Raw genomic sequence first — 21,721 nt, 5'->3', positions numbered from 1 at the left:
TTCTATTCTGACTTTCCTTGCTCTTTTTTGCCAATTTTCATCATTTTTGCCATTAAAATTATCGTCTCTGAAAGCTCGCATCAATGAAAATTATTTGATTTTAATAACAATTTTACCGTTTTGTTGTATTCTCCCTAAACATTATTTTCCTTTTGCGTTATTTTATTGTTGAAGGTTGTAATTTCTTAGAGCTAGGATTTTAGCATAATCCTTCCATCTTCATTGCATTTTATTTTTTTTTCTAATTTGGTTCCATTCTTCAAGTTCTTACAACTTATTTCCTTTAATTACTTTCAAAGAGAGTCCACCAAGTTCAACAATATTTTTTCTGAGTTTTCTTCTTTTTTCGTTCTTCTGTCTTTACTAATACTAAGTGCTTTTTTGCTAATTTGATCGTTAAATATGATAAGCCATTTTTATGGCATGCTCGCAAGTGTGTTCTAAATTTTTTTGAGCGTTGACAATCTCTCCATTTCTTTCCAAGAACTATTTCTCTTGGCTTTTTATCTTTAAAATATTGCAAATCTTTTCCTTTTATTTTATTGCGCCATATTGTACCACACATTTATTTAATATCATCTTTTTAGCTTTTTTCAGATTTTTTTACCTTCTTTCGATCTACCTTAGATTTAGCAAAATTTATTCGTTGTTTCCATTAATACAACTTTTTGTTCTTTTTCATGTTTTTACTAGTTGCATTTTATAATTATTTTGTCTAGACTATCTTTCTTTGTTATTTCATGTTCTATCTAATTCCTTTCAGTTTTATTTAAGTTTCGTCAGTAATATTTAAGTTTTCGCTAGTGTTTCTTTCTTGACAAGGATTTTAATCGGATATAAAGAAAAGGTCTCAGTCTTCAGTAATAGCCAATGATTAAAGGAGAGAGCATAATTTCTGTAATTTTTCCAGGTACTTAATATTGTTTGTGTTTTAATTTAGTTTTCTCTAACTTCTCTTACAGAGTGTTTCCTAAAGATGCGGCTTATAAAAAACAGTTTTTTTATTTGTCTCAATTCCTTCTTACTTTGCTTCCCGTTGATTTAGATAACACATTTCTCGCCTTGTTAACACCAAAATACGGACCAGCTGCTATCTACATTACGAGAATTTTTACTCCACTTATCTTCCGAACGAACCCCCGAAGCTACATAATATTTAACGAAATAAAAAGAGTGACAGTTTCATTTTCCCGAAATTAACTTAAATGGATGAGCTCATTCCATAACCTTTTTTAATGCGCCCCATTTAAGTAAAACAAAAGCAACACAATATTCCGACTGGAACCCATAAAATAACGAAAACATCATTTAATTAAGCTCGAGAGAAAAATTGAAATTTGCACGTCGGAGGCTGCAAAACACCCTTGAGGGAGAACTTACCCTAACCAGAAGGCTGTAGAGAAGGCTATGGGTGGAATTTTATAGGCCAGTCTTAATATGTACATAAAGAAAAACGGCAGCCAACACGCTATAAAAGAACCCATGATAAGTCCTAAAATTAACGTGGCCCTCTTTTCTTTTTTCCTAGCTATCCGTCTTTTCTCCCTTTCAGGGTCTCTGGGTTTTTGCACCCGCGGCACTACATGTTCGACCACCGGTTTGCTTTCTGCCCCGTTGCTTTCGCCGCCCTTTCCGGACTTCTTGTCGTCGGTCCGGCGATTTTTCGAGTGTTTGCCACGCCCGAAGATCGGTTTACACAACCGGAGTTTCAGAGGTTTCACTGTTGTGCACTGGGCCACAACGCCACTGTCCGAACTACTTGGATCGAATTCACTGACCATATCGGTATCGATGCCCATCGATGGTTGGCGACTTCGGGCTAATGCTGCGGCTTGCTGTTGCAACTCCCCATTTACGGAGAGGGTCGATCCTCGAAACTGGCAGGTCGACAACGTGTTGGGTCGTGGCTGGTTGCACACCTGAAACAGAAATTTGCGATTTACACACGTAAAATATCCCATTTTGTGCAAGAATTGAAGGAAAAAATGAACTCTTTGTTGTGTCTTTTTGCACTCTTTCACATGTAAAATCCAATCTCATATGAACAGAAGCAGAAATTTCAACTGTAATGTCTGTAACAAACAACGTGTGAACAAAGGTATTTCACAACGTTGTTTTTTTTTCATTCTGTATGGGAGAAACGCCTTAAGCACAAATAGGGGTTCTTGGAGCGGTGGAATTGTAGCCTATACTCAGTTAAAACTAACTAAATTCTCCCCTCAGTAAGGGCTCCGAAAAAAATGTTAAAAATGTCCCTGTTAAAATTTTGGCGACAAATCTGTCTCCATCTTCAGAACCTGGGACCCAGGTTATTAGAAAAATGAAAAAATAACAAAACTGAAGTGTACGGATTGTGAATATGTAAAATATGTAATTCGCTTTGTGACGCTTTAAAAATTCCTCATCTAAATCACTGAAGTATGACCAAGGTTTTTGGACATGAGTTACATTATCATTTCAAAAGGTTGAGCTAGTTGAAGTGATCAGTGTTTAATCGTTTTACCCAATTTAACTTATCTTTTTGTACATTTATTTTCTTTGTTGGTGATTTACTCCAGGCGATATTTGTTTGCGTTTAGTTTCTCTTTGTGCGTCCGAGGTTGACCTTTAATTCAAGCGTAGGAAGACGAGTGTTACCCATGGGTAAAGTTTACTGAACAAGAGATCGCACATCGATATTATTAAGTAAAATGTATGAACTTTCGCGAGTCCATTTCACTTCATTGTTGGCTGTTTAAAGTTGTGAAAACATTTATCGTTGTTCTCAGCGTTATTCTCTTATCCTTTCAACGCTGCTCTCAGCTCAGATTAGTTCAGGTTCAGGTGAACTAAAAATAGTGTACAATTTCACCGCTCCAATAACCCTTATTTGTGTATGAGGCGTTATTTCCGAGTTTTGTGTAACAAAAACAAACTTTGTTTACTAAAAAGTAGCAGATCTATAGATATATCGCGCCGATAAAAACAAAAGTCTCAACTCACTCTGAAATACTGCGTGGTTTCTAATGCATTTTTGCATATATTCGACTAATACTGTAAAGATTGTCAGATAGATAAATTTGTGCTTAACATTTAGGAATATTTGGTTCATTTGGATTACTGTTCCCATTGCCTTAAAACTAGTCAAAAATCTTATCTGCGTATCGCAAATTTTATTATCTCTTTTCACACAAAACAGGTTTGAAAAAGACATACATATGTATAAATATATAGTCGAAACGTTGGTGCTTCTACCGCCCAGCCGTTTCTTCAAATTTGGAAACAGGAATAGTCACAGGGGGCTAAATCTGGAGAATATGCTGGGTGGGGTAGCAGTTCGTAGCCCAATTTATGGATTTCTGCCATGGCGACTACACACGCATGCACCCGTGCATTTTTTGGTGAAACAGCACTTTTTTTTCGCCAAATTCAATTCAACATCGAATCAGTCCAAAAGTTCTGAATAATATTCATCAGTGATCGTTTTACCCTTTTCAAGGAAATCGGTGCGAATGACACCGCGTGTATTCCAAAAAACTGTGGCCATCACCTTATTGGCCGACAGACCCATCTTGGTCTTCTTTGGTGCACGTTCACCTGGAGAAACCCACTGTTTCGATTGTTCCGTGGTCTCTGGTGTGTTGTGATAGATCCACGTTTCGTCAACGGTTATGAAACGGTGAAAAAACTATTTCGAATTGCGGCTGAATATCTCTAAACACTCTTTTGAAATGGTCACACGAGAGTGTTTAAGGTTGAGTGTGGCAATCGCGGCACCCATCGCGCGGATGGCTTTTTCACATCCAAATATTCATGTAAAATGTGATCCGCTCAGTTGAGATGTCTACAGCCTCAGCCACCTCACGCACCTTCATTCTTCGATAGTCTAATATCGTTCCATGGATTTTATCGACAATTTCTAGCATGAGGATCTCTTTTGAACGACCTGAACGTTCTGCGTCACTTGTACTGGTACGACCACAACGAAACTTAGTAAATCACTTCTTAACCATTGAAATTGATGGTGCAGAGTCCCCATAGTATTTATCAAACCTTTTCTTGGTTTAGGTGATGTTTTTTTTTACGTAAAAAGTAATGCTTGATCAGCACACGAAATTCATTTTTTTCCATTTTTGTCGAAATTCACGAGGCCGTCTGCTTTCAATGGCTGTTAAATACAAACTAAATGACGTAGCTTGCTCAAAGTTTCACAACAGTCGACTGACAGATGACAGTTGACGGGAATAGTGTTGCATTTAAAGTTATTACGCGAGAAATTCAAAAAGTTACTGACTTATCAAACTGCCCTCGTAGCATGTTCCATTATTCTCTTTCTACCCATCCTAGTAAATATGAAACATGAAAAAAGTAAATGAATAAGTTACTCAGCTATTCCAATTGGCTCCTACAGTTAATTAATTTTATAAGTACCTATTAAGTAATTAAAGATCGATTTTCCATTTATTGTTTTCTATTTATGTTCACTTTTAATCTCTATCACTCTTTAATAATCTATCGCAATCAATGGAATGGCCGCAAAGCAGATTTGCCTGTAAATTTCCATTTTGTAGTTTTATTATTCGCTTCACATTCATTTTACCTACTTCTCTGTAAATATTCAAAAATCCCCAAAATACCTATGCCCTGAAATTGCAAATAAATTCCCTGTCAGCCATCCTTTCAAGCTCCTAATAAGCATGGTCAATGGTCAAAGAATGAACTCCATTTATGGAAATCATCAAATTTCCTGTGAATTGTTAATGGAAACTCCAAAGCCCGCTCACCAGAAATAATACACTTCCACGTAACAAACAGATTACAATTTCTCCATGTCGGACGCATACATACTATCTCCATATGGAAAGCATTTGGAAGGTTGCGATTCGCATGCAATACTGCTTCCAGTTTGCATATTGACTGGCTAAATTGTTTTAAGAGCCCTTTGATTAGGGTAGTTTCCATTTACTGTGTATGAATCAATATCCCGTTTAAGAAATCAAACTGTTTATCCGACAGTTTCATAATATCTCATTTTGGCATGCACTGGTTATGCAGTATGAAAGTTCCAATTTGGCCATAGTAAGTCAGGAACGTCCATGAGGACACGGATAAAGGAAAATTGGCTTAGTTATCAAAAGCCAGGAAGAGGTTCGATTTTTAGGGTGATTTAGTGTGTTCAGATAGCGACAAGAAGATCCGTTTATTTGTACGAGAGTTGTGTATAATATCCCATTAATCAACATACAAAGAAGTAAGACAGGAGAGGGAAAAATATCTGTTGGGTCCACAGAGAAGAGGGCGACATATTTGTTGGGGAGTTTCTAAAGCCGCCCTTATGAATTTAAATCAACTTTCCAAGCAATGGAAAGTATATAAAAGAAAGGCGGGATTTCATCTAAGTTTAAAAGCTTCTGAGGCTGTAGAAAAGTTTTATTGAATTTTAATTTGCACCTGAACTACCTAAGTGCAGCTCTCCTAAATAAAGTTTCTTAATCTTTTGAAAACTTTCCCGTGGCAGATTTTGAAAGCCTACCTCGGAGCATCATAATTTATTCCTGGTTTAATGATTGATCTAGAACATTGTTTTTCCTTCCTAACCGAGCTTAGGACATACGAAATCTTTTTAATGTATTTTAATATGGGATCGAAGGAAATTTGGTTGGAAATGAGCGGCAATTCAATATCAATCTGTTGACAGTCGCGCATTGCAGACATCAACCGAAAAACTCCCTTTCTTCTATAATGCTTGGAGAGTTATAGGCGCATTTTAATGGGGTATTTCGTGTGGCTCTGCTGCCGGCACATCGATTTCGTATTCATGGCGAAACGCTCCGACAGCACATTTTTAGGCAGGAAATTGCTTTTGTTGCTCCATAAAAAATCTCTTACTCTATTTTACCTGCCGCGGAATTTTGTATCCACAACAGAGTTTCCGACTAATCCATGTTGATGACCACCGTCCACCATAAACACTAAAACTCGCCCTTATCTGGGCTGGGCCACAGCGCTGCTCTTACCCTTTTAAAGTTAAGCAGATTAGCAAGTTTACTTTACGTCCTTGCCTCCGTGCAGGACCGGACCTAAAACAGCAGGACCTGTTTATTTATATTATTTGGTTAAAGGTAGGCAATTCCATAACTGAATATTTATAGTTATGGCCGGAGCGTGCTTTAACTCTATCAAGTACTTATCGGTAACGTAAACGAGGGTGGTCTGGTTTCGGAGCTAGTTTGCGGGGTCAAGAGTAGTTTGTGGGTAATGTAAATATCTGTATTATCTTACGAATTCGGGCCAGAGCAAATCTAGGTTAATCCTATGACCACTGGGATGATTTGCGATACAAAAGAAATTGAGTCAAAAAGGAAATTCTTTATCTGTGGTAACAAAAACCGACGGTGGAGAATTATAAGCTAAGTCATGAACTTGAAGAACTGAGCCAGAAGTACAACTTGTGAATTTATTAACGAGTGGGTGACTAGAAACACGAGGTTTTCAGTTAACACAGTATTGAAGAAGAGTGTGAAAAGGCGAGATCTCTATCGCACCAAAATTTTCAAAGGGGGCTGAATGTCGTGCAACAAGTGCTGGGGGAGGAAATCCTGAAATGAGCCTAAAAGTGAATCGTTTCCAGATAATCGGGAACTCAATTTCATCTCAGTAGAACGTTCTTACGGAATTGTGACTTCAACTCATGAGTTTGACCAGTGACGTTAGGTCTAACTCAAAATTTCGACCAGTGACATTAGATCAAACTCATGGGTTAATAGATCATCAACAGAGAAGTTAAGTCATATGAAAAATGACTAGAGTTAGGGACAAGTCATCGGTACGAAAATTGCCGAAATGGCCGGTTGGTGAAGTCAGAGAGAGTATGAGGAGTAGAGGTCAAAGAATTTTTTTTCTCTTGGAAAATAATTCACTATTTTACTCACATTTAATTCAAATTACTAATTGGTAGATGATGAACCCTCGGGCCATGACCCTGTTCATAAAAGAAGTTTATCGACACCGATAACTATAGCCGTACACGCACAGAACGCACAGTAAATTTATTCATAGGTGTTGTGAAAGTCGCTTTCTTTGTTTGCAAAGTGCTCCTGATGGAAATCTGTAAATCGTTGGATTAAATTCCTGGGGGTGATTTTTTATCGACGGGGTGAATACAAAATGGCCTTTAATTCCGGCAAACCCTTTCGAGGGGTGCGGAATTGTCATTTATTTTAAATAAAGCAGGCTCGGTTTTTGATTTTATGTATTTACAGGTGAAACAGAGGGTAAATGCTAATTAAGGCCGGTAATATTTTCTGGAGGTGGAATGAAAATGGGTTTAATTTAAAGATTTAATGGGTTGGGTTGAAAGAACGGTAATATGAATGTATAATCAACGTAATATATGTAAGTGAGGATAATTTTTGATAATATTAATAAAAGGGGATAAGGATAAAATTTGATAAAATTTCTAAGGCCCAATAGATGAATATCCTGGCATCTTAGCCAAGAGTACCATACTCGTGGAGACATTGAAATAAAGCAAGAGCACTGCTCACTTTCGTACTTTCCATGAAATTTATTTTCCTAGTGGACCCTATCTCGTAGGTGTGGCATATAGTGCTTCCCACGAATATAAAATAAAAAATTCTCAGTTTTAAACCGTATGCTTTAGAGCAAATTACATTTCAGTTATCCCATTTAGAGTGGCTATTCTGGACAGCCATTGACCGAAACATTTTTGCGCTTAATTCAACTTTTCCCAGAAAGCTTCATTACTCACTTCGCGTAGTTTCTTCCTCCACTATTAACCCGTTGATCACCTGTCTAGCTCTATTATTTAACAGAAGCCAATTTGTTTTTTTCCTACTTTCTTGGTGAAAAGAGAAATCACTTTCTAAAGGTCGGAGGGGCCTCAACATATTTCAGGTGATACATGAAACTGATTCAAAGATACAAGGGTTGGGATTTATTAGATCAGCCATAAATATTCACAATTGAAACACGATCCGTCCCAAATGGCGCAATCATCAGTCACATGCGATTTGGAGGCCGATATATCAGGCCTGGTGCTATGGAAATCACGGCTCTAGATGGAGATTACGACGAAATGATTTCCAGTCAGGATCGATATTTCAATACAAGCTGAACATATGGCTGGACCATTATGCACGAACTGGTAATTTTTTTTTAAAGAGAAATCTTCTTTCTTATTTAGACTGCAAACCAATCTCGAAATCCTACACGAAGGACAAATATCTTAAGCGAAAAAGGAAAACCTAAGCCGAACATCAATCCTTACTCAAATTGTCGTTTGGGGATGATGTTAATGGGATTCTGGTGGTTAAACGACCGCTGCAGACAAATTTCTTTGACCTTACTCGTTAGTTTTAGGTTTTAGGTGGGTAGTTTCATACTTAGTGGGATAAGAAATACCCGAATTTATTGGGGTTAAAATGGGTCACGTTTTTAGCGATACTGCAGGGTTTCTTTGCAGAAGTTAAAGAAATATAAATTATTCGTTTTGGCACTATTAAATATGAAAAAGATATAAAGATACACATAGATGTGATATATTTTTCTATCTCTTATAGTTGTCAAGATACCCATACATGTAAGATCGATTTGGGGCACATTACATAGCACTGTGTCCTTATGGAATAAAAAAATATACATAGAGCTCATTGAGGCTACTAATTTGGGCTGTCATTTATCGCAATTGCTCCTTGCGTTTTCGAGATATCGACGCTCGAAATTTTAAAAATAATAAAGAGTAGGTTTTTCAATCTAATCAAATTGTTTAGTGCTGTTTTTCGATCTAATATGGGTCCTATTTGAAACGTTGATATCGCAATGTTTGGAATTTTGAGGCCTTGAAAAAAATAAAATAATATACAATATATTCAACACCTTGGATTTTTCTACACCTTCGGGAATTTTAAAATTTTTGATTTACAGTCATATGTACATCAGGCAGCTCAACTAGATTACTCGGTGCCAGCTATTCTATTATCCTAAAGAATTTAACACTCATAGTGCTGTGGCTATTCTATTTAAAGGAATATTTACTTCTGCAATAAATTAAATGAGAACTGGTATGCCTACCTTTAAGGTGTCCTTTTGTTCCTGTCCCTCCTGTTGGTCATTGGCATTATCGCTGGTTGAAATGTCGCTGGCCAAATCGCACGTGACCGTTGGAATAGATATGGGAGTAGTGACTGGAGGCGGTGCCTCTATGGTGGCAATTTGTCTTTCTCCATCCCGAGGTGACGTATTGCTATTACGGTCCACCGAGGCACTTGCTTCCACTGTATTATGACCTGAAACGGTTTTAGCCTATTTATCCTGCACTCTGCCACATGCACGTTATAAGGGATTCGTTTTTGAATTCCAGCTTCTTCTCAGAATCAAGTTTTACGAGGCATAATACCTTTGGCACTGTATTGTGTTTAACAAAGACTTCCTTTGTGTGATGGAAACGTTTTAAAGGCAAACTAACGATAAGGCCCCAAACTGCAGCATTTCCACTATAGTTGACGCCAAGGATAAATAATAAACGACTCTTTTGTCTCGGAAATATTGCCGTTCAAAGGGTCTCTCTTTTCAAAGTTAAAATTTAAGGTTTTGCCCTTCACTGTCCTTCTGGAAATGGCACGGTTCATTGCGCAAGGTGATCTCTAACGTTCCACTCGAATACGTAACCTTTTATCACACTTTGAATCTGGACGGGTCCAGATTGAGACTGGGAATAAAAAACTGTTTATGAAACATCGAAAGCCTCCAAGCGGGAATAATTCTCTTCCATCAGGTTCTTTTATCGATTGCCGCAGCTGATTTAATCCGTTTAAATCCCCAATCCCGATGAACTAACCGCAGCTGCTTTCGAAACTAGTTTTCAAAGTCCCCGGGCGAGGCGAGTCCTAACTGTGCGCACAAGGTTAATATATTATTGGAAGTTTAACTTTTCATTTGAAAATGTTTTCATATTATTGCAAAATAATTTCGATAGTTTGCATAAAGTTTACCGCTATCGCGGTAGAGTCCCCAGAGGGGGGGGTGGGGCACTTATAAAATCTTTATTTGGTTTACATGAATATCGCTTTGCTGGTTAATTAATATTTACCCCTAAGGGTCGAAGGTGCTCGACTGTAAGCATATTCAAAGGGCTTTGGGTTGATGGCCATTAACTATTGTAGAGGCAGAGGGTGAATAAACAACAACCCTCTTAAATATTTATTAACACCACTACTAAATAGCTATGTCGTAATCCTTTTTTCGTGATCGCATCAGACAGGCCACGTAAGTAATACCGACATGCGTATAGAAGCTACTACATATATTACAGGGTTAGCAAAAATTGTGGAAAAGGCTTAGGACCAGTTTAGATGAAGCACAACTGGTACTTGAATCATCATTTTTTCAGATTGCTAGAGATAGAAGAATAGCATCTTCTAGATTAGCATTGCATCAGAACAGCAGCTTCGCAAATCGGGTTAATATTGACGGTGATGCTATTCTTGTAGAATGGTTCAAATACCTGTTCTGGTTTACCCAAAGCGACTTTTCAACCATGATAGTCTAAAACGATCATAAAATTGCTTGATAAATCTTTCAAAATTGGCCAAATTAACAATTTAAGTTCCCGCTACAAAACTGCGACTAAAAAGGAATACTTATGAGTTCCGATTCCTGTTGGCAGGAACAGTTTTGGCACCGCTTTATTACCACTTTGTTCCCAAAACGGAGAATGGTTGTTTTGTTTAATTGATTTTTGGGCAAACCTAATGACCCACATTAATCCTTCTTATTCTATACAACTCTTGTTTATTTTAAATAAAGTGGCACTAATTTTTTACAATAAAATTGAGTTTAAAGTTTCAATGAAAAACATGCAGTCAATACTTTCAAAACTTTCGGTAAACTCGCTGAAGGAAGCTTATACCTTAGGCAGCATATATATATAAGTTAATAATGTCCCTTTAGAAAAGTTCTATTACATCAAAGTCATATTTCTAGTAACTTTTTACACTCTAAAACCAGTACATATTATTCAGTAGTGTTTTATTTCATAGATTTTTTACAGTGACAGATTCATATTTATTACCTTCAATTCTTATCTAATAGTTACGACAACTTTAAATTATGTTTTAAGAATTAACAGCCACCAATAAATTTTACTATAAAGTTTTATTGTGTAAGATAAAAGTACTTTTATATTCAGCTTAATTAAGTTCTACGGTGGTTAAACTCATTGGTACTTCTTTTTTGTCGCCGTTGCCACACAATAATATTCAGAGTAATGCAGTAAGAATTAGTAGAATTTCAATTTATTTTGAGTAATATTTCCTCTAGGTAGTTTATTGCGACCGTAAAACATGGTTGCAAAAAAAGACAACCGAGGGATTATTACTTTTGTACATAAAACATTAACAAATTACAGGCTGTGAAAGCATTAAAAATGTAAAATTTTAGGCGCTATTATCTCAAAAACTGTTAAAGACATAGGACATGCCATATAGAAAATACTTAGAATCGGCAACACAAACTAAAAATACTACAATATACTAGAATAAATGGAATAAATTACTACTAAGGTTGGACAAAAGAAAAACCTTCTTTTGATTTGTTCACCATATGTTTTGCAAAATATATAATATATGTTTGATATCGAACAAGTTATTATTAAGCCGTATCCGAATATTTCGCTAACCCTGTAAACATCAAGCAATACGAGTACAATTCCGCTAACTCGCTCCCGATGATCCCGTTATTCGGGATATTTTATTGGTCTTAGTTTGGGGATTAGAAATGGAAGGTTTTCCATCAATTCGTTGAAACTGAAATAAATATTTTCGGAGCGCTGTGTTTCGTTAAAATCGACTCATTTGCTATATTGTTTGAGGAAAACACTTATACAAACTGTCTAACAAGATCCACTCTAAAACCGAAATTCCTGCAGTATAAACTGCATAAGCCGGCAGCCATTACAACTCATTCCAAACGTAATTGAAACTCGGCAACGTCGCTTGGATAACTCGCTATTAAAAGTAATGACGGTGTATGAGGGTTGCCTGCTTATGCCACTAATAAAGGTTCAAGCGTTGTAGCCGCTTATTACGTAATTTCCCAAATGTTCTTTACAAAAGTTTCACGTATACATTTAGTTCGTGTTTGAGAGTTAACGAGATTTATTCAAAAGACTTTATAATTATTCATGAAATGCGATATTGTCGTCGATATATATGCAGATTGGTGTTACATTTTGATGGCCACCATTGATATCTCGGAAACGTTGAAAGGCAGGTAGTCTTGCCATGTTTAATATGATGGAATTGAAGAAACTCTAAAGTTTACTAAGATGTTATAAATGGCCAGCGTCCTGAGAAAATCGCACTCTAACTAACGACTAGACCTAACAGGGCTATGACTAGTTATTGCGCCATAACTTTTTGGATGAGATTCTGCGAAAACTTCCTCCAGCTAATATGGGTTTTTAAATATTCGTAGAACGTAATTCTCCTTAAAATCTTCCAGGATTCAGTTTTAAAAAGGTAGGACACATATCTAGAAGTTCGCGATAAGATTGCTAACTTGAAAAATAAAGCCTCTATTGAGCTTTATAACATGCAAGTCCATCTAATTAATTGTGGAAAAAATATTTTAATGGCTGACAAAGCATATAAACTAGTGCGGCAGATTGCTTAAAAATAGCAAGGACAGTTCCAATTCAGAAAAAAATCGTGGGCAAGAAATGTTCACCACCCTGTATATCCTAGGTAGTAATAATGAAATTCTCACTATTCCTGGAGGAAAATCGCTTTCCTCTGTAATTAATATTTACCCCTCTAGGACCAGAGGTGCTCAACTCTAGGCATATTCAAAGGATTTCCGGCTGATGGTCATTAACTATTATAGAGACAGGACAACTAACCAGCAACCCTCTTAAATATTTACACTTGTCCCTTCAAACGCTAAAGCAACTCTTTCTTGTTTACAGAGATACAGAAACTATATTTATACGTGTTTACAAAGTGCATATCAAACAAGGCTTACCGTTTTTCACCGATCCACCCTTGGGCGAATTCGTGAAGCTGGTTTGTGCGTCCACCGGAGGCTTCCGAGGAATTTTGCGAATCCCTCTTCTCGCCCTCGCTTTCGCTGCGTAATATATCCGGATATACACGAACACCATGATGCATGATGGAATGTAGAACGAACCTAAGGCCGAATATAGGACGTAGCCCAATTCTTCACTTAACTGAAAAGGAAAAAAAGAAAATTAGTCTCTATAACACTTCGGTCCTCAACGGAGAAATATTTCTTTCCGAATGTTCCGAATACAAGTTGAGATAATGATTGCATCAAGTTTCCTTTTTTTTTTCTTCAATTTCTTTCGATTTATTTCACCCCCTCAAAGCATTCTGATTTTTGAAACCCGACTTTCAGTATCAGATTTTGTAAATTCAGGTTCAAAAAAAAAAAAAAATCAGCGGACCTATGTCATTTTCCAAAACCAAATGATGACGTTGTTATCCCACAGCATTCTTCGAATTTTAGTGTTAATTCGACCTTCCCAAGTTTCAATTTATAAAGCCCATTTCCACATTGAATATTAAATCCCACTGTGACGCGCCCAAAATTCCACACGACCTCCATATGATACGGGTGGCGAGAACTGAATAGCACACAACATGTAAGCTCAATCTCCAATTAGGTGCGCTCGATGGCTCAATAATTGGGGCGACTGTTGAATTACCGAGGCATCTATTGTTTGGTAAACTACTCAAAAATATTTTGTAAACAACCTTGGTTTGCCCGAAATCGATGAACTATTCGATTATGGCTAAGTGTAATCGTATTTTCATGGAGGTTTTTATTTCGCTCTGAGTATTTGGGTCAGGAGTGGTAATATAACGCCGCTCACGACCTAAAGTTCATTGTCAGCAAAAGGTCCATTAAACTTTAATCAATTTTGGCAGCAAGGGTGGCGCAATGGCATAAAATTTAATAACGTCACCTCAGACATTTTATTTTATTGCTTTTTCCGTGGCAAAATACCACGTCTTGCCATTTTTTCCCCGTCAATTTAATGATTCTTTTTGGGGAGGGGTAATGGAATTTCGTATCAGCTCGTAGAGGCATCCATGCTTGGGTAATATTGATGTTATTAGTTGTCTGCATGATTTGACAACTTTGCCAGGAAGATGAATATTTCTTTTGGCTTTTTATAATGGCTATTTAGTAAAAGACGGATTTAATATAAGCGAAAGAGCACTTAAATAATTGGAAAAATTCTTTCGAAGAAAAAAAATGCGGAAAACTAATCCAGCAATTTGAGAAGTGCATAAAGGAAACGCAAAGTTAAAAATGTATTCATCTTCGTAATGCAGATTAAAAATATCAATACTGCAACTTACTTAATTTATAGTTTTTCTGGCTAAACGTAATCTAATTTCACTGAAATCTCGGCCTTATTTGTATAAACAAGAATAATCTATTTTGAAACGATTTTAGTTCTCTTTCGAAAGTCAAAAGTTTAGCGTAAGTCGAAATCGCTATAGTGGAAAGTTTATCTGAACTTTCAAGTAATCCAAAGCAGATTAACCCACATTAAAGTACTCGAACTTTCAATTTCTCGTTCATCTTTAGTAGGTATAACTTTTAATTTTCTTTACTAAATTTAGTGATATTGTATTTAACTCATTTCGAAGTCAAAATGAGTTATTGTAGAAGTTCCCTAACTTTAGCACATATACAGCAAACCATCCTCCATCTAAGAGTGCACATTTTTCATTGTTGAATTACTTTTTCCGGTTAAATCATGTTAGTATTTGAACCAAAAATTCAACAAAAATGATCGTAAATAATTCCGCAATCCGAAATAAAAAAAAGGGTAAAAAAGCTTATCTGGCCTTCGTCACTTTGATTTATAGCGGTTTTGTGGACACCCCCCTTTTTGCGTTTGATCATACAGGTATTTTTCTGCATTTTTATTGTTTTCCTTTAAGAACCAATGCTTTTTTAGCTATTTTAGCACGAAAAGACATGTAATTTAATTTTTTAAGAATGCAAAACTTCAACAACAGCTTCCACGACACGCGTCTTCGGGATGGAAAAACCTGTTTCCAATCTACTTTATTAAATTGTACTTTAGGTTTTTCAAGCAAGAACAGGAACGGCAAGGGCGATACAGACAATTCGCTTGATTTAACACGGTAAAACTTTGATGAATGTTGGGAACGTGTTCTCGACGTGGTCGGGATTTACGGAAAATTGAACAGGCTACAGCCAAAGCGACGTTTAATTTTGTTTTTAGGTTACAAAGACTGCTGTAGCTCATGAAACATGTGGAAACAAGAAAACTTTTTAATTTCCTTCTTTAACTATTAGGTTATGCTCTTGTTCGCGGTTAGTAGCAAAAGAACTTAGAACAGGAGGGGGAAGATTCCAAGTGATTCCAATCTACCCCTTTGCAATCCATATGGGCTTCTTCTTCCTACGTAAAACAGTCAGTCCTTTTTTGGAGAGAGGATATCCTATGCTACTCAAGATTCCGAAATTCCTCCCGGAAGACCAAGGAAATTTCGAAAACTTGGGCTTAAGACGTACTTACCTGCATTACACATTCCAAAGAAGTAATATGAAAATTCTTCTCCTACGGATCATTTTCAGAGCTGTCCTCCACAGGAGGTACACATGTCTATTGAGTCTGCAATTACTTATGACGACTGCCATTATGTCTTCTACGCATCCTCCATACTTAGTAGCCATGATCCCTTCATTATCATCATCATCATTATTATTGTTATCATCATCATCATTATTATTGTTATCATCATCATTATTATTATTATTATTAAGATTACTGTTATCGTAACTGTTATTGTTAAACAATCTAGATTTGGAAAATTTGTCTGAACATTAACGAGCAATTTTAATAAATGATGTTGAAGTTAATATTTCCATATTGACTGACTAGAACGAGCAACAAGGATTATTCGATAGTGTATAAAAGTTGGGCAGTCAAGACTACCAGTCTAAATGATACCCCGTTCCATTGGCATTAAATTTCAAAGGGAGGTTCGAATTAATTACGCACAAGCGATGGCCGCATTCCCTTAACGACGTGCCTATCGATTGACCCTTTATCTGGTTTACAAGCGTACTCTTGTCCATCAAGATACCTTTACTATACATGCCCGACTGACCTCTATCGAGATTTTTGCAGGTTATTTGAGGCCACTTTTAAAGCGTATCATAAAAGAATTCCAAACATCTCCGACACTTCAAAGCCCTCAAAATTCCATCACAACCGGTGGGATGTACGGAATTTCCAGCTGACCTGAAGGGGTAAATTGCTAGATCCACGGAATAACTCGTAGGAAAATAAATGGGATGCATTTTACAGGTTGACCGTAGGATCTTTGTTATTACACGTGAAATTTGCCAGGGAACAGAAACAGATGGCTCCAATGAAATGAAATATCGGAATAGTTAATTGGAAAATAGCGCTTAAAATTGAAGGAAAACCCGCAAAAAAGTAGTAAAAAAGTAATAAATGTGAGTCATAATGTGAAAAATTATGCCACCAAAAGTTGATATATATTATAAAGGGTTGAACCGCATTAACTCGGGTCCGCAGCAAAAACACTCTCTTAAGGAACTCAGGACAAAGGTTTAATTAAACGAAAACTTCAATTAAAAACCCGCCATAGAAACTTTCCAGAAGTTGAACTGAAACAACAAAAAGCCGTTGACGTCCAATTTACCTCGGCAAAAATTGGTTGTTTTGCTTGAAACCATCATCAAATCTACTTTGCAAATTGTTTTAGATGTGCCCTTAAACACTTGGCCGCGCTAATGGTGTCAAAGAAGTGCACCAATCTCAAACCCATCTGTGACAGGATTAATTTAAACTTCCCTGGTATATAAACTTAAAGTCTCCTCCCCCTTTTTGTCCAAGTTTATTAAATCTTGCATCTCTTGAGACACTTTCGTCACTCATTTTGCAATTTAGTCCAAATTGGATTTCAGTGTAAGACCGGTTTCAGTATAAAGAGCGGAATCAATGAAACAATACGGTGCTCTGTGGCACAATTACGGATATGATCGTAAAATCAAAATAAATTGGATATAAGTGTCAATAAAACGGGGGAGTTTATTTGCCAAAAGCAGAAACTCTGCAACGTTGTGCCATTAAAGTGGCAGTAATGTAAGGTGGAATGGCACTTTTATTAACAATCCCGATAAAATTGGCTGTACGCTAAAAAATAGTCACCGAAAGAAGGAGAGTGACATTGCCGCATAAATATTAATGGGAATATAGAACTTTATTGTTTCCAGAAATAAGGTTAGCTTAGGTTAGAAAAAGAAAACGTTGCTGGATTTTCCCATTAGATGAAGGTGGAAGGTTCTTCAAACTTTATTTTTAAAGTTCTAGAGCCATCAGGTTAACGTATAATCCATATCTGTCCATTAGAGCCATAAACATCAACTCAAAATATTCTCTAATCCGAACTAACCTGAAAACTTCCAAGGAGACAGAAAGTATCCAACGTTAAGCACATTTTGAATTTTAAATGTCTATATTTTGACGTTCCCAAAAGCAATTGCTCAAATATGTCGCTGCCCTGAGGAGAGCAGGTCATCCCTCAGAAGACGATTTTTACTCTGCTTCTTGGATGCTGCATGGTGTCCAACAGCTTTAAAGGAGGACGGCTGAAATTCCTATTCGCAAACCTCGCCATAGGCCTTCTCAATCAAAGGGACAGGCCATCATTAAAGGATGGGCTTCAACATGGTGCACTCCACTGATTAAACATATCTTCCTGCATCACTGAGCAACTAGATGTGTCACAAAGGTTTACATAGAATACATGGGAACTTCTTTGACTCGAATAGATGAGCTTGAAGGTAGTGACCGGCCACTGCTGTTTTCGATAACTTCTAATGGGCTCACTATGAGAAGTCTGGACACATGCTGTGGCAGTTTTCAGGTGTACTAGAATAGAGTTCTTGGGGCAACGAATCGAATGTCTTTCTTATTAATCAAGATAGAACGGTGCAGTTTTGGTAAACCATTCTGAGATTTCTTTTCTGAGCATTTAATATATTCGAGACATTGAGGGTGGGAGGTCTTGAAATGAAGGTCCTCTGTATAACTTTATATATAAAAAAAGTATTTTTGAATTCAAGCGTTCAATTTCATTGATGAAATATGTTATAGAAGTTTCTTTTCGGTAAATATTATGGTTTCAGCTCCTTGAAATTTCATTCAATTTCACAATTTATTTTGCCGATGAACACAACACAGCATTTCAAACAGTCTAACTAAACGATACAAATCACCCGCCTCGATCCAGCCAGTTTCATGCACTCTTGACCACTCTCTAAGTAATAAACAATACCAAATTTACAACTCACCCCCTGACCATTAATTCCGTGCGCCCTTTACCAATCAATATCGGTCAAAAGTGAACACTGACCAGTGCCATAAATTTCGATCTGACCTCCGGCGTACAGACACTTTCGAAAACAATATGTTGCAGTTAAGTAGAAGTAAAATGAATGGCTATCTCGCAGGCACCAGCCCTGACCAACGTTTGTTCGTAAAGGTAAATACAACATAATAAATATACGAGTATGGACGTATTTCACTACGTTGGTATAAATACTGGGTTTCAGTTCCTACCATAAATCGTTGAGGTGTGCTCACCTTTGTTTCACTTCGAGATGTGTTTGAGCAAATTCGAGAGGCAGTTTAATAAATTATGGTAATGCCACCAGAAAATCTAAGCGTTCAAGAGGGCTGTTGTCCCTTGTCAACATATCCCAAACATAAAATATAACCGAGTTTAAATTCCAAACTAAAGGGTGCCTATGCATAAAAGATAAATCTCTCCCGGGAATATATTTCGGCGCTAATTTTACATTCCTCCGCAAGTTAAAAATTGCTCGGGGATATTGTAGACACTTCCATACATATATTTCGCTAAAAGCCTTTTTAGATCTACTAGCATGAAGTGCACGTATTACTCCGGGAAAAAGGAGGAAAATACTGGAAAGAATTTGAGCCAGTTGTGGCAATTTCTTCTAGAGGTACAAAAAGAGTTTTGAATAATTTTACATGCTGAATATACATATAGATATACAGGGTGATTCATAGTGGACACGGTAGGTAGACGTTTACGGGAAACTAGTCACGTGACCCTTCTAAAAGTGTGAGGTTATGTGCGAAAATGCAATGTTGCCGGATGTATAAAAAGCAGCAGTACCTCCGACGTATTAAATAGGACACACCGAGGTGGCTCCAGGACACCATAATGATTGAAGTAGGGGTGAACATTCGTTTGCTTGTTTTAAGAACAGTGGATTTTTACTTGCATGGTAAGATAAAAGAACAAATTTCCATCACACCAGTAAACCGTAAAGAGGAATTGCCCCAGCGTGTAACCAACTGCATTCGTGAGTTTAATGTAAATGAAATTCAGAGAGCCACAAATCTGTGTGTAAATTTGTGCATTTTAAAGTGTTTCAAATCCAATGGCGGTCATTTTGAGCATCTAATGTAAATATTAAATAATTGTATTATCTCAACAAGTTATTTATGGTCCTGGAAACTTGTTCCACATTTAATGGCATTATTTTGCATGTATATAAACGCGCAAATGAATATTTACAACTCCGACACCTATCAAATTGTTTGAATAATCGCATGGTCCTTTTTTTGTTCTAATGTAGGTATGGGAACATGTTTCATCGATTTGGAGATAATTTAATGGTTTTCATCGCATTTGCCAATATACAGGGTGTTCTATTAAAAAACGCACTTTAGGCATGTTTGGTATCTAACCGCAAAAGCATAAATTTTGAATTACCTTATACAAAGTAGATCCAGTACCACTTTTCCATGAAAAAATCTCAAAAATTTCTGCCTTTTGTGAATTCAAAACACGTTCTAACGATAAGGGTTTATTAGAGCTTTATGTTCAGCGGAAAAATTAGAATATTTATTAATATTTCAAAAACTACTAAAGATAGGCACAGAAATTATTAAGCAGAAATGATTAAAAAAAATAGCGAACCTAAAAAAGAAATAATATACAGAGTGTTTCATTTAATATATCGAACTTGCTACTACTTCCTTATATAGCAAATATGGCAACGGCAATGACAATGTCGCATTGCTAAAAAATATTTTAGATCTATAGGACAAAACGGATTATGCAAACGTCTAATGTACCATAGACCGCGAGTCACCCTAAATATACCATGCAGATGCAGTATCCCAGAACGATTTTTTTTTAATCCTTTAAAAAGGACATTCCTTATTGTGACACACATTTTACTGCATTGTTAACAGTTTGATATGCTCAGAACGTTAGTTTGTCTCATAAACTGACCATATAATAATTTTAATTGCATTTGGCGACAGCATGTGCAGGCGAATTTTGAACTTATAATTAGAAGGCCCCCATGGATGAGACCTCCATTTAAAGTCCAGGAAATTGTAGTTCCCTGGAGTGTTTTTGACGTGTGGTAAATATGCCGGAGGGTGTAGGTATGTAAATTAATGTATTTCTTCAGATATAGGAGTGAGACTAATAACTGAAATGTATAATCACTTTCAACCGTATAATTAAGTTTAAAAACAATTTACAAATCAGGTGAAAAACACGCCTAAAATTAAAAAAAAAAACAGCTTTCCGAATCTTATCATTCTCCTTAAACTATCATTAATAGCTACTATTAGGATTACTGATGTTTGGAACTAAAATCTAGAGGTTAAGTATCTCTAAACAAACATTTCCCACAATACATCACATATCTGAATTCTACAAAATTTTCAAGATGCCAATCAGATCAAAAAGCATTGTTGTAACCTTTTGATCCTTCTATCCACTTTGTGTTATCGATATAAATTTTTAATGATTCTTGGGAAGTCTGCACCATCGATCAAACTTATTTGACTTCGAGCCCAACACGACAAGAACAAAGTTAAAAATGCAGTAAAGAGCGGCAAAAATAAAGTAAATAATATTCCATATTCCACCCAAAAATTTCGATTTACCCATAAATCCTTGAGAAGGTTTTCTCAAAGATTCTAAATATTCTTTAGAAGCAGTTTTTGCATCCAATGACCCCCCTTAAGGTTGAAGCTTTCGGGAACCTTTTGAGTATATCATCTTCTTATAGATTGTGCTGTGAAAAACGTATAATCCAGATATTTTGTTAATTCAGGTCAACAAACGGGTAATAAATTTCGCATTCCACTGGGTTGTTTTAGACGCTTTGATTAGCCAAATTCAGGACAACATAGAGAACAAAAAGTTAATCTTCTAATTGGGTTTTCCAGGTGCTTAATTTTAAAAAGTTCTTTCTCAGGATTCTTATCAAGCCCTTATAATTTAGGTAAACACCAATTCCAAATAACATCAATTTGACCACCGTAGGAAGAAGAATGGTTTTTTCAGGTGCTAAATTAAAGGAAAATCCTCTACCTGAATAGTTTTACCAGCTGCTTGGTTGAAGTTCTTTAGGCAATATCATTCTTGGTCTGAAAGATTGGTTTTAATTATTCCCTCAAAAAGTTAAAATAGAAAAAAAATTATGCTGTTGAAGATGCAGAGATAAAATTGGATGAAAAAAGCGGCGGCAATCAACAAAATTTGAAGCAGACCTCTAACCGATTCAAGCAATTTAACACTGCTGATAACACAACTCAAATGCCCCCAAAAAATCCCCTCATTTCATT

The 21,721-nt window shown here is 36.5% G+C and overlaps 1 protein-coding gene across 1 annotated transcript in view; it reads right to left on the bottom strand.

Annotated features, from left to right (window-relative positions):
- Positions 1-21,721, bottom strand: part of Octalpha2R (alpha2-adrenergic-like octopamine receptor) — a 118,337-nt gene that overhangs the window by 2,104 nt on the left and 94,512 nt on the right. Inside the window, exons 2-4 of the mRNA XM_066397156.1 lie at positions 13,021-13,225; positions 9,073-9,287; positions 1,381-1,919 (exon numbers count right to left, since the gene is read on the bottom strand). Of these exons, the coding sequence (XP_066253253.1) occupies positions 1,381-1,919; positions 9,073-9,287; positions 13,021-13,225 (959 nt within the window). The remainder of the gene's footprint in view (positions 1-1,380; positions 1,920-9,072; positions 9,288-13,020; positions 13,226-21,721) is intronic.

Source organism: Euwallacea similis, chromosome 14, assembly GCF_039881205.1.
Source record: "Euwallacea similis isolate ESF13 chromosome 14, ESF131.1, whole genome shotgun sequence".
NCBI classification, from domain to species: Eukaryota; Metazoa; Arthropoda; class Insecta; order Coleoptera; family Curculionidae; genus Euwallacea; species Euwallacea similis.
Note: the sequence above shows the minus strand (reverse complement) of the source record. Positions and strands in the feature narration are given on the sequence as shown.